The sequence below is a fragment of the Trichoderma citrinoviride genome (genome assembly GCF_003025115.1).
Source record: "Trichoderma citrinoviride strain TUCIM 6016 unplaced genomic scaffold BBK36scaffold_10, whole genome shotgun sequence".
Classification (NCBI taxonomy): domain Eukaryota; kingdom Fungi; phylum Ascomycota; class Sordariomycetes; order Hypocreales; family Hypocreaceae; genus Trichoderma; species Trichoderma citrinoviride.
In genome coordinates this window covers 205574-221273 of record NW_020194718.1, presented here as the reverse complement: position 1 = coordinate 221273, position 15700 = coordinate 205574, and the positions used below count along the sequence as shown (strand labels likewise).

Sequence of the window (15700 nt, the reverse complement as noted above, 5' to 3'; positions counted from 1 at the left end):
CTTTTACCAGGGGTTCCCCTTCCAGGTTCCTACAGCAGGATCCCACGCCGTCTTAGGCCCGTCCGAGAGCACCTGAGAGGTCGGCGGAAGCCACCCCCCTGCACGGGCCGCTCAGGGCCAGGCACGGGCGACGTTTAGGGACCTTGGCGCTCCATTCGTCCGCTGAAGAGAGCACTGGCAGAGGCCTGCAGGTGGCGAGAGCGCTGGAGTTTGTGAACGGGACGCGACCATGAAATGTCCATGTCGACGGCGTCAAATGACCTCCTGGGCACGGATACGCGTTGATTGACCGGAGTTCACCGCTGTCATTTTGCTGAAGCTTCAGCCTTTTATTAATGACCTCTTTAATGATGGTTACCTCGCATCATGAGATCGTACTGTACTTAAAGATGCCTGTCCTGCTGTCAGTGATATCAGCGCGGGTACCAGCATGTACTCCATGCCCAGACCACGGCATGCGGAGTACATGTAAGCACATCTCATCTGCATGCGGTTAATCATGTAGGGCAGCAAGGGAAGGGATGCCGCTCGCCGCTGGGTTACACCCAAAGCAACTCTTGCAGGGCTGCCTTGAAGTCAACTTGTGCCAATATCAGGCCAATCACCCCTCCATACGAAGTACTTCGTACGGGCACCAAGATTACCGTGTTGAACCTGCATCAATCGACACGAACACTTCAACTTCAAGTTGTTGCCTCTGGTTTAGTCCTAGCACGAGTCAATACGCCATTTGACTCAGGCAAAAGCAACAACTGAGACATCTCACAGCAGTCATCACACTAAAGTACTGCTTCGCCCTCCTTGGGGAATCGATGGCCCATGCAAGGCCCTCGTCTGCTCCCGATGCCTTTTGACGTGAGTCCGGGGCAACCCACGTGTCCCTCTCGCTCTGTGAGTTATCCATGCAATGGAGCATCAGCTCCTCCCGTTAGCATCTTATTGGGTCTTGAATGGGCTGCATCCAAGCAGCCCGACAACTGCCGTACAAATCTGCAGTCTTAGTATCAATATCCCACCCAACGGGTAATTGGCCTGATATCCAACGTCATGCATATCGCGTCCCGTCTCTCTGTACCTAGGTAAGGTAAGATATTGTTCGCAACCGGCAGCATTTGACGTTACCACTCATTTGGGCAGAGGACGAGTTTAGCCGGTGAGATGAAAACCACAAGTACGAGAATGCACATGCCATGAATTGCAAACAAGGACAGGTTCGACAAAAGACATGCCCATCTCTTCGCAAAGTGCAGGGCGGGCACTGTCTAATTAATGCTGTCTGTCATACGTACCTCAAGGATCACCGGATCAGAACAGGGAGCAATCAATGCAGTCGCTTGGAAACTCCCACCAGCGTATCACTGTAGTACATGCAGGGACGCAAGCGTGATTCTCCCAAGGCAAGGGATTGGACACGGCAGATCGCCAGATTTGTTCGTGCGGACAAGGAACCAAGGGAACCCAAGGCGGTAAAAGGCGATTGATGTCTCGAGAGCTCTGAGCGAAGAGCAAGTGCCAGGATGCCTTGTTGATATTGTCAGCGTTTGCCAATGGCGGTGTCAAGCTGCTGGATGCCATCCTTACTGGTTACGTTGGCACAGCCTCACCGTCCGTGATGGATTACTTTCGTCTCGTCTCATCTCATCTCATCTCACAGACTGGACGTACATAAATTCAGCCCGCCCTGTACGCCGTTTGCCCGCCGTCCGTTAACACCGTTTTGCCTCCTCCGTCTGATCTGAAACAACGAAAGACACCGGCATCGTTTCGTACTGATACCATAACCGGTCATCCCCAGCCTGGGGCAGTGCCCTATTGGGTTCTGAGCTTCGAGCCCTCCAATCTAACTTTCGGTAACATCGCCTCAAGAGGAGAGACAGATGTGGTTTCACGCCGTGCCGACAAAAAAACTGCCTCCAGTCTGGCCCAACGCTAAAATCTTCATCGCCAATTCTGGCGTCTTCTTTTTCATCCATCATCTCTTATTTGGCCTTTTCTTCCCTGTCCGTTCGCGCGTGTGATTCGTTCTCCTTAGGTATTATTACCTTATCCCCTTGTCGACGAACCTTTGTACATAATTAGAGACGAACCTTTGTACATAATTAGAGACGGCTCAATGCGGAGCCCGCTGCTTGTTGACTTGCTGCCCTGGAATCGATCTATTGCTGCACGTACCGTTTGCTGGCCCGTCCTTCAGTTCTCTCTCGTCTTTTGAAGATTTCCCCTTCTTTCCTTTTTCCGAGTTCATCCCTTCGTTAATACCACTGCTTTGAATCTCGTAACGAAGACAAAGTTCATGTTTTAGACACTTGTCAAATTAGTATAGGTCCTTGCTTTGTGCCATGTGTGTCCAATGTTCTTGCACGTCTCAGCCAGCGACAAGTTCTAGTAATCCTCTGACCTCATTTCACTTTCTCGCCAGTAGTAGCAGTTGGACTAGCACTGACGAGTGTCTTGGGAAAACTGAACACGGAGTGCAGGGCAACGCATGAATGACTCGATGACAGAGTGGAGGCCGCCGCGATACTAGTAGTGCAAATTGCACCCATCATTTGCGTCTACGCCATACCTTGGGCCGAGGTGTGCATGGGTATGCTTACATACCTACAAGAACCTCGATTGATAAGCTCTGCATCTGACAGCTTTTCCACCTCTGTAGTGTACAGGAACGATCCAACGGAGAGCAATTGAATATACTCCATATACAATATCATTACAATGTCTCGCAACGACAAGAGATGGGGTTCATCATTCATCAGCACTAATCAGTCCTTCGTAATGGCGGCATGTCATTACATCTCCGAGCTCTCTTCTCACCCGCTTCATGGAACGAGAACTAAAAGAAGACAAGTAAGAAAGGCGGCGATCACCCCTTCTCCTGATGATATCTGCATCTTATTATTGCCAAAAGTATTCAGTACGGATGACTACTGCAGATCTTCTGTATCACGGGGTTCATAACAGATCAAGGATACCACGTTACCTCGCCTCGCAACACATCGAGCGCTCAGAGGCGCAGAAAGAGGGGCCACCAGTCCTGGTTCTTACCAAGACTCAGTCTGTAGCGATACCACCATTCTTGAGCTTTGGGGGCAGACTCAACAGCCTCTTGGATCCTTCTGGTTCGAAACTTGATGTTCACGCCTCTCCCATTCATGCCTTCCAGCGTGCCCTGGGCGAATCGGCGCCACCATTCGAGCACCTCCACGTGCTGGCGGAGAGACGCGATGAATATCACTTCCTCGGCGTCGAATATGACATTTTCGTCGCCTTGCAGCTTTCGCCAAGTTTCCAAGACATTTGCGTGTCCCCACCGGCTAGCTGTAAAAGCCACGCCGCCAGCATATTCAACATGAATGCCAGAAGAATGCCACCATCTCAGTATATCCTCCCGGCCATTGGTTGCAGCCCATAAGAGAGACCTGCCGGGTTTCAAGACAATGCTGCGATCCAGGGCGGCAGCATTGTGCCACCAGTCCAGGACTGATATGAGGCCGTTGCTGCTCGCTTGTTCCAGTGAGGCCTTGGTGTATAACAACGGAAACCCCGACTCCTTCCACCACTGCAGTATATGCACGTGGCCGTTCTTTGATGCGCCGTCCATCGCCTCTGTGTCGTAGACATGGCGACCTCGAAAGTGTAGGCTATTCTTCCAGTACTTCAAGACCTCGACCTGAGGAAAATATGCAGATGCCTTCGTTGGGAGAAACGCCCCGTCGAACGCCTTGAACAGCTGGGCATGGTTATGCTCGAGGAATTCCAGCACTTCCACCAGGGCAAATCGTGTGATGAGTTTCACAGCTAGAACCGGTAACATGTGAAAGTCAGCTGGCGCTTGGGATAACTTCTGGCAGATAGCACCCGTGTCACACGTGAGGACCGTCCGCTCCAGATCGTGCGAGTACGCGAGCAGAGGATCACTTGGTTCTTCAATCTGCGTGTTCCACTCTCCTGGGACAGGTAGACTGGTGCTGATGCCCAAAGTATTGGCCAGCTCCCAGTCGCCTGTGAAGCTCAGTACTTTGCTCCATAGCTCGTATGGAAGCCCTGGGAGAGTGCGCGCCTGAAACTTGGGCATATCAACGACTTCGGTGGTGGCCTCTGTATCTCGACCGAGATTGAGTAAATCAGCCTGGTTTTGGATGAGATCCAGTAAATCCCGGAATCCACTCCAATTTGTTGCTTGCTGCGGATGTGCCGCATCTTCATAGTGCCATAGTATGGGCTGCATCACTCGAATGCAGGGCCATGCTCTCTGCACTTGGCCCAACTGCTGCTGCACAGATGGGTTCAGCCATCCGCCATCGTCCAATCCAGGTACCATGATACACGCTTTCTGAGCCTTGGTCCAGCTTCGCAGTAGATCATCAAGGAAAGTCTCGCTTGCGTCGGCCAATAAGTTCTCAATACCTTTCACACCCAGGGGCACACAAACCAAGAGATCGGCCCATTCGACCAGATCGCTGATGTTCAGACCAGAGCGCCTAGGAGATGCGTTATCTAGGTCGGCTTGCTGCTCCTGAGCTATCGGCGAGTTTTGTATAGTGATGATGAGTTGATTCAGCCTCGGCGGCGGGTCATCGACCACTGCTCTCATCTCGATACGACGGTCCTTGGAGAGCCGCACCACCAGTGGTTGGGCCCAGGACGAATGCCGCGTGCCCGTGGCGGTGACGAGCAGCCGCAGAGGGCGGCTTTCCAGTGAATCTTCGCCCAAAGAAAAGCAGGCCATCATGTCAGAGGCGGCGGGCCGCGGAGGTTGATGGGACGGGGACTGCATGGCACACAGGCGGCCAGACCAGCGGGCTGAGCTCGTTTCACAAGTTCCGTAGATATGGAGGCTTGCGTGAACTTGCTCGACATTTCAGGTGCCACGGTCAAAGCGAGGATCGACCAGACGGCAAATCACCCAGACTTTTTGCTGAACTGATCCGATGCCGTCATCGAGCCTTTGCCGGCTCTTCCACGGCTATGAAAGCCCGGCTCGCATCTTCAGTTGCCTGAAGTTGAGGTGAAAATCATCAGTCTGTCGTCACATAGTCCAGCCTCGATATCGTCGGGGAAAGCTGTGTCCAACCTTTGGCCGTTTGAACGAGTCCTTGCGAGTTGATCGTCAAGGGGTGCAAGGTTCAAAGTTGCGTGTTTGCAGGTGTCTCTCTTGAGAGGTACGAAAGGTGCTGCGACTAGTCCATGTACGGCTAGGACCAACGCACGTAGAAAGGCGGTGAGAATTCTGCCGGCTCTGCTGCACCAAGGCATTAACAGCTACACGATGCCGATACGCTGTGCTGTCCTCGACCTTGGAAGAGGTCGACTCTGGGCGAGGAGCATGCCACCGCAGTATTCGCTCATTCTTGCGCCGCCGAAGCTGCAGCATATTGATCCAGACATTGCCCCCCCGTCCATTGCCCATGGGCAGATTATTCGGCCTCATCCACGATGACGACGCAGCTTCTGGCCACGGAGCTAGCTAATCTCATTCAGGAGAGCAAGAGGAAGCACAGTGACCTTCGACAGGTTTGGACTCTTTCTTTCCTGTTTGCGGCGCTCATCAGCTCATACATACCTCTCCTCATCTAGGCGGCCGAAAGATCTCTGGAAGAGCTAAAGAGTCTCGGCAATGTCCCCGAGACGGCAGCTCCTGAGTGTATGCGCCAGTGGATCCTTCTGAGCCAAGTGACATCTCGTTGACAATGACTCCCCAGTGCTCTCGCAGAAGCCCAGCTTTGTGAATCCCTTCATCATCGCGTGTGGCACCAAGAATGCAAAGTTCACGGGTATTGCCATCGTCTGCCTGCAGAGGCTCATCGTTGCCAAGGCGCTGCCGAGGTCGAAGCTCTACCAGGTCTTGGAGGCGCTGATGCAAGCATCGTCGGCTGGGCTTGACGTGCAGCTGAAGATTCTGCAGGCCCTGCCGTCTCTGCTGCAGAACTACTCCTCGGACTTGAATGGCGATCTTCTTGTGACTGCCCTGAATATCTGCTTCATCCTGCAAAGTAGCAAGAATGCCATTGTGAATAATACCTCAGCCGCCACCCTCCAGCAGCTCGTCGTTTCTGTATTTGACAAAGTAGTTGCTGAAGACAGTGAGTCCCCTGGCGCAGATGGCGAAAGCATTTCCTAACGTTTGTACAGAAACTGGGGGTGATGCCCCTATCGCAGGCGAGGCGCCCTCCGCCGATGGCAAAGTAGAACTGCGCGCGGCCGCATTGGATGCTTACCGTGTTAGCAACCTCTCTGTCCTTGCGTATACCTAGTGAGCTTCAGGCTAACAGTGCCAGATATTCAATGACCTGTGTCTCTTGACGGAGAACCAGCGGTCCGAATTCTTGCGTTTCTCGGGCTTGCAACAGACATTTGGGCTCGAGTTGATCGAGTCGGTCATTACCAACCACGCCGCCGTCTTCATCACCCATCCCGAACAGGCGCATATTCTTCGCGATCGCGTAATGCCTCTTCTGATGAGTGCACTCAAGGGAAAGCCGTCGTTCGCCACAACTGTGAGGCTCGTTCGCATCCTCTATACCTTGCTGCGACGCCACATCACCGTCTTGCCGACCGAGTGCGGCGATGCGTTGTCGCTCCTTACGACCCTCCTGGATCAAGATACCACCATATGGAAGCGGGCGTTATGCATGGAGGTATTCCGCGGTATATTCGCCGAGCATGCTCTCGTGCGTCGCATATTTGCCATGTACGACGCCAAGGAGGGCGACAGGGACATCATCAAGACACTTATCGCGACTTTTGTCCGGCTCAGCACCGAGAAACCAGCAGTCATCGGCCTCGGCCATCAATCCACGATGCCAGTCGCCGATCCATCTGGCAGCTCCAACTCATCCACAGACCAAGCCTTGATTGAAGCCACCAGTGTGACTGGAATCATCGGCGGTTCCGTTGGGTCAGAGGTCTCCAACATAGGCATCAGCGTGGCATGGAGCTCTGTCCGAGTCCCCTGCATAGATCAGCTAGATAAAGCTGAGGCTCCGACGATTCCTGAGTCATACATCTACAGTTTGATACTGGCCTGTCTATCGTCTCTATCAGATGGGCTTGCCAAGTTTATTCTACCGCTCACGGTTCCTAACGAGACCCGAACTCGGAGAAAGGCCTCGAAGCAAGACATGGGGCGTAGCTCACCTGCTCCAGCCCAGCTGGAAGCCGAAGGCTCATCTCACGGACCGCGAGAACGGTCGGCGTCTTTCAAGAAGAACCCCGTGCCTATCAATCCGTTGGACCTTGAGGATCATCCCGCCTATCCAGAAGTCAGGATCTGTTCTGACATCGTCACCGAGTGCTGGCCTGCTATCCTGGCAACCTGCTCAACCTTTCTTTATGCTTCTCTGGATTCAGAGTATTACCATGGCCTGGTTCGAGCATTCCAGAGATTTGCCCACGTGGCCGGCCTGTTGCAGCTTCCTACACCGCGGGATGCGTTTCTATCTACCCTGGGGAAGGCTGCAGTGCCTCCGAATATCCTGAGTGCGTGCGTTAATGCCGGACAGTCGCGGTCTAGCACGGCCACTACTCCTACGGAGACCCAGAACAGCGTTTTCAGTAACGCCCGTGGCCTCTTGAGCGTTGAAAACCTGACGCAAGTGTCCAGCCCCACGGAAAGGCAGCGGCAGGGGCCGTTGGATCCGTCGATAACCCTCAACACACGGAATCTTCTCTGCTTGCGAGCTCTACTCAACCTCGGTATCGCACTCGGCCCAACGCTTGGGCATGCCTGGGGCATCATATTGGAGACTTTACAACAGGCGGATTTTGTGCTCTACGTCACGGGTAAAGCGCCTGTGAGAGCCACGTCCATAAGTCGCAGCGGGCAAGACTATCAAAATGAATCAGAAGGCAACTCGCTCATGGCCAATTTTGGCAGCGAGGTCCGGTCCGTCGAGACGGCCGCGGCCAGATTGATTGAAAGCAGCGTTGACTTCCCCAATGAGTCGTTTGTCGAAGTGGTTCAAGCAATATGTGGTTTGCTGCCAGGCGAGGGCGAGGCTAAATCCAGCACTGAGAACAAAGAGCAGCAGTCGCGGCCGACTCAGCACGTGAGGTCCTCGTCTGGACAACATCGGCGAGTGCTCAGCTTCTCTGGCCAGTCGACGATATCCAATCAAGAGCTTCAGTTTGCACTAGCCAAGCTGGGAGAGGTTGCCATGATCAACTTGGAACGGTTGTTGAGATTTGATCCGAAAGAGTCAGGGTGGGAGATGCTAGTGCAGAAACTGATCCAGATGTTGGACTGGGGCGTTATCAGTCCGCCAGTCAGGACAAGAGCCTCGGAGATTCTAGCTAAGCTGGTGCTCGAAGCAGCCAACGCTGCAGGTGCCCTCCCTGCCGATATCCGCGGGCCGATTCAACTTCGTTTATTAGGGGCGCTTCGGGATTCGTTGAAGCCTCTGCAGAAGCGCGGCAGGGACATTTCTGTTGCAAACGCGACAACCGACGTTGAAATTCATCGAATTCTACTTGACGGTTTGCGAGGCGTTATCGAGGACTGTGGGCAGACCCTCGTCAGCGGCTGGGACGTCACGTTTGATATCATCGGGAGCGTTTTCACAACAAGAGAAACTGATCTCGCAGATGGAGAATCCATCATCAGCGCTCGAACCCTCGGTACACGATCGTCGAAGCTTGTGCGAGCCTCTTTTAGCTCACTCCAACTTATTTGCTCGGATTTCCTGGCTTCGTTGCCCAATTCTTGTTTCTTAATCTTGGTCGATACCCTCTACAAGTTCTGCTCTCAAGACGACGATCTCAATATCGCATTGACGGTAAGACCTGGCTTTCTGAAAACAACACCGATCTCTGTTGCTAACTAGGGCCCACACGCAGACTGTGACCTTTTTCTGGACCCTTTCCGACTTCTTATCCGGGAACGACAAGTCGCTGGATATCACGATTGACTTGTTCCAAGGCGCAGATGTGGACGCCTTGGAACGCTTGGCAGCAGAGCGCAGCCGAGGATCTGACGCAGCGCTGTGGATGTTGCTGCTGTTGAGGCTTACAGCTGTCGCCTCAGACGACAGGGTCGATCTCCGCAATACGGCAATACAGACGCTGCTCCGAATCTTTGATGCTTACGGCGAGAGGCTCAGCCCTGAGGCATGGTCAATATGCATCAAATCCGTGGTGTTCAAGCTGCTGGCTTCGCTTGAAGAAGAGCTGCGCAGTACCCAGGACGAAGAAGTGGACGAAAGCGATAGGACAGAGTGGCACGATACCGCGGTTGTCGTGCTGAATGGCATATCGACCCTGCTCGGAAATAACCTCGAAGTGCTTACGGCGCACTCATCCTTCAACGAGCTTTGGAACGAGCTGCTGGGACATTTAGCCACCCTGCTCGATTTCCACATCCTTGACATCAACACTGCAACTTTCAAAACATTGAGCCACGTACTTTCTCAGTCCGGAAACGAGGAGAAGCCCATCTTCGACGAAACAACTGTCAGGTTCGCCTGGGACTTGTGGTCTCGGGGTATCCCAATTACGAAATCTCCAAGCGGGAAAGCCCAAGACAACCAGAACTGCCTGATTGCCTACGTGGTTGCCCTCCGTGAGGTCTACAGGCTGATCAAGTCTGATTTGACTGTGGAGAGGGTGCAACGGATACTCAGCTTGCTACGCCATACCGTCGAGGAGGCTTCTGTGGGAAGCTATGCGACCGATATTGATAATCTGACACAGCTCCAAGCGCAGGTGCTGGATGCCGTGAAGATGGTTCGGACCGACATTGGCGGCGTTCCGTCGGCCTTGATTATGCAGGTTTCTGAGTTTGTGACTCTGGCGTATGACCGAGACTACGAGTCTCAGCCCCAGTCAAAGAGGACATATGTTGCCATGTCAAAGGCCAGTATGCAAATGTTGGAGGGCCTGGTGGTGAGCCACTCAACTGATGCAGACATCTACACGAGCGGGTCGATCAGCGCAGCTCTATCCGCCCTTCTCAGGCCTATTGCCCTGAAATATCAATTCCCCATTACAACGAAGTCAACTCAACCCTGGAAACTGGCTACTTCGACAGCGTTGGCCATCATACAGGCGGCACTATCGAAACTGGACAATCTCGACATACCCACGAACACAATCCAAGGCATCTGGCAGCTGGTTGCCGATATTGCAGATGGTATTTTGAGCGCCGATTGCGGTAGTCCACCACCCGGGACAGACATCGCAGAGGATGAAGCAGCAGATATTGCTTGGTTTCACAGATTGGTAGAACTGGTCATCCCAGGGATGGGGTCAGAAAGAGTGAAGGAGGAGACTCGGAGGGCATATACCAAGAGCCTGTTTAGGACATCAATTATCCACGAACCTCCACTGGTCGACAAGCTCGTCATTGAGGACGGAGGACCTGGATTGTCCAAATTGTACCATCCAAGAGCCGGACTTACAGTGTCGCTACCACCGACCCAACGCACGAGGATGGCCTATGTTGCATTTGAAGAGCTCTTCTTGCTCGTCTCAACGGACGCAGCGGCTGCCCACAGGCCGTCTAACGCCGAGGTCACGGACGATTATTCCACTTCAAGAAGACGCATTGCGTGTACCGCGGCCCCGTTCCTACTTTTGCGATGCGCGCTGACGCTTCGCGCCTATGTATCCGACCAGCCGCTCCGAGGCAAGATGCCGCAGCCCCTGAGCCAGAGGAAAGAACTGCTCTGGATGTTGCAGAAGCTAGTTGGGTTGCAGAGCCAGAGCGAGGCGATACGTCCTTTGGAAGGGGCAGTGAGCGAAGACAGGAAGCATTTGCTGAGGCTGTATCCCTTGATCGTGAAGGCACTGAGGGTGCAGGGCGACGACAAGGTGCAGTCACTTTTGAGGGATGCATTGGACGTTGTAGGGGGGGAGTTTGGCATTGTTTAGTCGGTGGTGGAAGGTGTTTCGCTTATTGATTCCAGCATGTCGATGATAGATGTACATTATTTGACAACTAATAGAGAGTCGACGCGACAACTCCAGTTCATTGCTAGATGGTTTATGTTGTCAAGATAAACAAAGTCATACCTGACCGATTACTGAGCTTCGAAGCCTTCCATATACGATGCTACTTAGTTACCAACGTCTATGTCAGAGCCTCTACTTCAACTGAAGCTTCAAAGCAGGCAAATTGATAGCTGATCGGACTCTTCAACTCTCATAGAAGTCCATATTGCCTGCATCTCCGCCTTTCATACAGGGTAAGATACAACTAGTAGAAGAATGATAGAAAGAGACCCGCCCCCGCCACACCAACAATAGAAACTGACAAGCACCAAAAAGTGACATCGCGGGGCAGAAAAAAAATCGGACATACTACAAACATCTTGTCGATACACTGACATCTCCAACTGCCACGCCCTTTTCCTCCTCCGCACCGAACAAAAACGAAAACCCAAAAGCAAGGAGGGAAAAGCTACATACACACCTTTCAGTTGGTCATGGGCAAATCCTCCAAAGACAAGCGCGACGCCTACTACCGCCTCGCCAAAGAGCAAGGCTGGCGCGCGAGAAGCGCATTCAAGCTTCTCCAACTCGACGAAGGTATTACAGCATTACACACGAAAACCCCTCTCCAATTGTGACCAAAAAGTCTTTTCTACTAACACAACTTTTTCAAAACCCCCCCCCCAGAATTCGACCTCTTCTCCAACGTCTCCCGCGTCGTCGACCTCTGCGCCGCCCCGGGCTCCTGGTCCCAAGTCCTCTCGCGCGTGCTCATCAAGGGCGAAAAGTTTGGCCGCTCGGCATGGCAGGATCGCGATGCCCGCGTGCGGCAGCAGATGCTCGGCGTCTTTCCCGAGGCCTTTACGCCCGAACAGAGGGAGGCCATAGAAAGAGAAACATCGACAACATCGACAACAACATCCTCATCAACATCTGAGCCCGCGACGACATCGACAACAACACGCCCCGACGTCAAAATCGTCTCCATCGACCTCCAGCCCATCTCCCCCCTCGCGGGCATCACCACCCTCCGCGCCGACATCACCCACCCCGCCACCGTCCCGCTCCTCCTCTCCGCCCTCGACCCGTCCTACGACGCCTCCTCCGCCGCGGGCACCCATGCCCAGCACCCGGTCGACCTCGTCCTCAGCGACGGCGCCCCGGACGTCACCGGCCTGCACGACCTCGACATCTACGTCCAGTCGCAGCTGCTCTTCGCCGCGCTCAACCTCGCCCTCTGCGTCCTCCGGCCCGGCGGCAAGTTCGTCGCAAAGATCTTCCGCGGCCGCAACGTCGACGTCCTCTACGCCCAGCTCAAGATCTTCTTCGAAAGGGTCGTCGTGGCCAAGCCCAGGAGCAGCAGGGCCAGCAGCGTCGAGGCCTTCATCGTGTGCCTCAACTTTCGGCCGCCGGCGGGCTTCCACGCGAGCCTGGAGGAGCCGCTTGGCGTCGGGCGGCGGCTGGACAGGATGGTCAGGGAGCGGGAAAGGCAGCTGCCGATTGTCGCCGAAGCAATCATGCAGTCGGTCGGAGGCACTTGGGACTGCAGCGTCACATCGGCACCGACGACATCTCACGGGGACGGAATCACAGAAGTGGAAGTCTACGACGACATGGTGGAGAACGACAGGGACAATGGGGCACGCTGGATTGCCCCGTTTATTGCCTGTGGTGATCTATCAGCCTTTGACTCCGACGCCTCCTACCAGCTGCCCGAGGACTATGTCTCTCTAGACCCCGTCCAACCTCCTATTGCTCCGCCGTACAAGAGGGCGCTCGAAATGCGCGCTGGGCTCGCTAGGCCAACGAGGTAGAAACGCGTGCTGGAATATATGAGAAGAAGAAAAAAAGAAGACGAAGTAACATGCAAAGAGACCCAATATGCAAGCAGAAGCTACCCGTGCCCGTCGAAGCGTGTCGACCGAGACTATGCAATGCTGAACCGACATGACGATATGATGAGAAGGAAAGGGAAAAGACCATGAGAACAAGGACATAGAATGGGAATCAAGATGACACGACGAGAAATAACAAGAAAAAAAGAAAGAAAGAAAAAAACAGGGCAATCAGACGACAGCCTCATTTGTGATCCTCCGGGACATCCTTGACGCCCCCGCCGGGCATCTCCAGCAGCACCAGGCCGGCGGACGGGCCCTGGTCCCAGTCGAGGGCGCCGAGTTCGCGCTGGTACATCTTGGCGGCGGACTTGTCGTGCGTCATGAGGACGAGGCCGCGCAGGTTGGGCCACTCGTCGACGACCTCCTTGAGGCCGCGCATCATCCAGCTGGCGAGGCCGCGGCGCTGGAACTCCTCGATGATGAAGACGTCGGTGAGGTAGGCGAAGGTGACGTAGTCGGTGATGACGCGGGCGAGGCCGACGAGCCTGATGTTGGATCCGTACGGGCGTTTCGGCGGACCGTTGTCTGTTGGATGGGGGAGGGGAATGTCAGCTAGGTGATTTTCCGTGGAAGCGTGCCAGGTTTGGCCCCAAAAAGCGCAACCAACGTTGCGATACAAAAGGAAAGGGAATGGGAAAGGGAAAGAAGGGGAACAAGGACGCACTCTGCATCTGCTTCTCCGACTCGGGAACGTGGTATACGCTAATGGTCATGCAATTGGCGAGCATCTTGCGCATCTGCTCCTCGGGCAGCGGGTCGTTCCACCACATGAGGTCGGATTCGAAGACGGCGTTGACGGCCTGGGGCTCGAGGTAGGCCTTGTCGGTGGTGAGGAAGAAGTTGTCTCGGTACCAGTACCGCGGCTTGCCCTCTGGGTGGGCAGAGGAAGAAGAGGAGGAGGAGGCGGCGGCGGCCTTGGAGCTCTTGGAGACGAAGGAGCCCATGGTGGTTACTGTTGTGCTGTGCTGTGCTGATGTGGTGTGTTGCGGTTTTTCTCTCTCAGGCTGGCTGGTTGTTGACTCTATTGCACGCTTTCCCTGATCGTTCTGTTCAAAGGCTCTTTTCTGCTTCTTTCTAGTAGAGACTGGACGGGTTGTGGTTCATAGAAGGGGAAAGAAGGAATGGAGAAGATGGCGGCGCGGTAGCAGTACGATATAAGTTCTAAGCTCGGCGGAACGACAGCTCAACTTCAACCACCCTTCACACACACACACCCCCTCCCCTGGTCCATCATGCTTCCTCCGTTTCTGCTTTTCCCACCCCTGGGGACGTTTATGAGTTTCCCCATGTCCTCCGCCTTTCCGCCCTGCTTCCTTTATTCATTTCTCTTCCCTCTCTGTAGATGACCTAGATTTAGAAACACTGGGGATAAGTACGTGCATAATTTCAGTACTACATAATGTACTCGTACTACTACCACGCAAGGTACAGCCTTTCCCGAGGAGATTGAGCCAATCCCGTGGCGCCGTTGGTTCATGCTAGGCGGCTAGCTGCGGCTCTTTTGGAGAGGGGATTGCATTGCATGTACATTACATGCTGTCCGGGTTTTTAGTCTCAGTGGCTTTACTGTACTTGTACGTTATCCGATGATGTGTCTCTCGTCTGTATGTGCGTTCATGTTATTGAAGGGGGTCATGTGCGCTGCTTTCTGCTTTGTACATAGAGGACATTAGTAGAGAATGTACACACACAGGCTGCGAAGCGAATCGGCACTCGGATGCGCATAGAAGTACACAGCACGAAAGTACATGCAGACTAAGAGGGGGATCAGATCGAAAAGAGATGTTCGGCGGAGAAGCGGGTCGTTCGGGAGGCGGATGAGGAAGGTCGGCGGTGATGGATCCGGATCTCGTTTCCAAGACTTTGACTTCTTCTCTGCTTGGATTCATTCCAGTATTCTTATTCACCCTTCGTCTTCTTTCTTCCATTGTTTCTGTGCTCATTCTACTGCTCAGATCATATGTAACAGGATCTGTCTATTGCAGCCATACCCCCCAAGGCCCGGCATTCTAGTCTCCCAATCCGCACTCTGCGGCCCTCCGGCAAGACGGGCTGGGGAAGGTTGTTTGGCTGTGGTTTGGTTAGTCGGCCCTGGCATCTTCATAGCATGACCCCTCCTGCAAGTCAGAAGCAGTATCTCTTAGGCAATCATTACATACTAGTCCTCGCAATCCTGCGCGCGTGTCTCGTTTGTGCAGAGCGTGGAATTGGTGATCACAAGCCGCCCAAATCACTACTACTGTAGCTTGAGAGTTGTCGAATGGGCAATGGACGTTGTGATGTTTGTTGTGGGGCTTCACCGCGGGCCCCCGAACCGGTCTGACGGCATGGGTGGGACGAAGGGGGTGGAGCGGCGGCACTGAATAGATACCGGAAACAGCGATTAACGGTAGAAAACGGGGGCTGGGGCATGATGCCTGGCTTGTGACTGGGGGACGACGTCTGGAGGCGAGGAGTTGACGCTGGTTGCTTGCACGGGGTATTAGACTATGGCTGTTGTTGAATGCTGCTGTTTCTACTATCACTACTACTGTACATAAGGTAGGTAGTCATCTTACCCCAGACCGCCCTGTTTGCTGGGGAGAGGCACGGGGGTCTCTTGATAACATCAGCTCGACCGCCTTGACGATAAAAGGACGAGGACAAGCTTGTTCCCCGTCGCGTTTTGCTCTCCTTGCGCCAGGGCTGAGATGGTCGGTGAGCCGAAGCGCCTCGTACATGCATGTGCCATGCTTGTTACAGTGACAGCAGCACGATAAGACAATTCGACACCCCTTTCATCAAATCGTTGAGGCGACTTGACGACTTGTGAGGTACTTTGTCTCCCACCGTATGTATGACGGCATGTTTGCTTGCAACAAATCAATCACCGCTTC

The 15700-nt window shown here is 53.9% G+C and overlaps 4 protein-coding genes across 4 annotated transcripts; 2 read left to right on the top strand and 2 right to left on the bottom strand.

The window, feature by feature from the left end:
• Positions 1 to 3004: 3004 nt before the first annotated feature.
• On the bottom strand, positions 3005 to 4729 carry BBK36DRAFT_1123050 (hypothetical protein; the record flags this gene model as incomplete). Its single annotated transcript, XM_024891009.1, has 1 exon — positions 3005 to 4729. One exon carries the CDS (start codon positions 4727 to 4729, stop codon positions 3005 to 3007), a length of 1725 nt encoding a protein of 574 aa, XP_024747895.1.
• Positions 4730 to 5436: 707 nt separating this feature from the next.
• BBK36DRAFT_1123401 (hypothetical protein) lies at positions 5437 to 10866 on the top strand (the record flags this gene model as incomplete). The annotated part of the gene is made up of 6 exons (XM_024891049.1): positions 5437 to 5514; positions 5578 to 5644; positions 5703 to 6083; positions 6133 to 6221; positions 6315 to 8774; positions 8836 to 10866. 6 exons carry the CDS (start codon positions 5437 to 5439, stop codon positions 10864 to 10866), a joined length of 5106 nt encoding a protein of 1701 aa, XP_024747894.1.
• A 554-nt stretch (positions 10867 to 11420) lies between these two features.
• On the top strand, positions 11421 to 12740 carry BBK36DRAFT_1170265 (FtsJ-domain-containing protein; the record flags this gene model as incomplete). Its single annotated transcript, XM_024895423.1, has 2 exons — positions 11421 to 11523; positions 11614 to 12740. The coding sequence occupies 2 exons, from the start codon at positions 11421 to 11423 to the stop codon at positions 12738 to 12740; spliced, it is 1230 nt and encodes a 409-aa protein (XP_024747893.1).
• Positions 12741 to 13005: 265 nt separating this feature from the next.
• Positions 13006 to 13768, bottom strand: BBK36DRAFT_1170264 (hypothetical protein; the record flags this gene model as incomplete). The annotated part of the gene is made up of 2 exons (XM_024895422.1): positions 13006 to 13349; positions 13489 to 13768. 2 exons carry the CDS (start codon positions 13766 to 13768, stop codon positions 13006 to 13008), a joined length of 624 nt encoding a protein of 207 aa, XP_024747892.1.
• Between the last annotated feature and the right edge of the window lie 1932 nt (positions 13769 to 15700).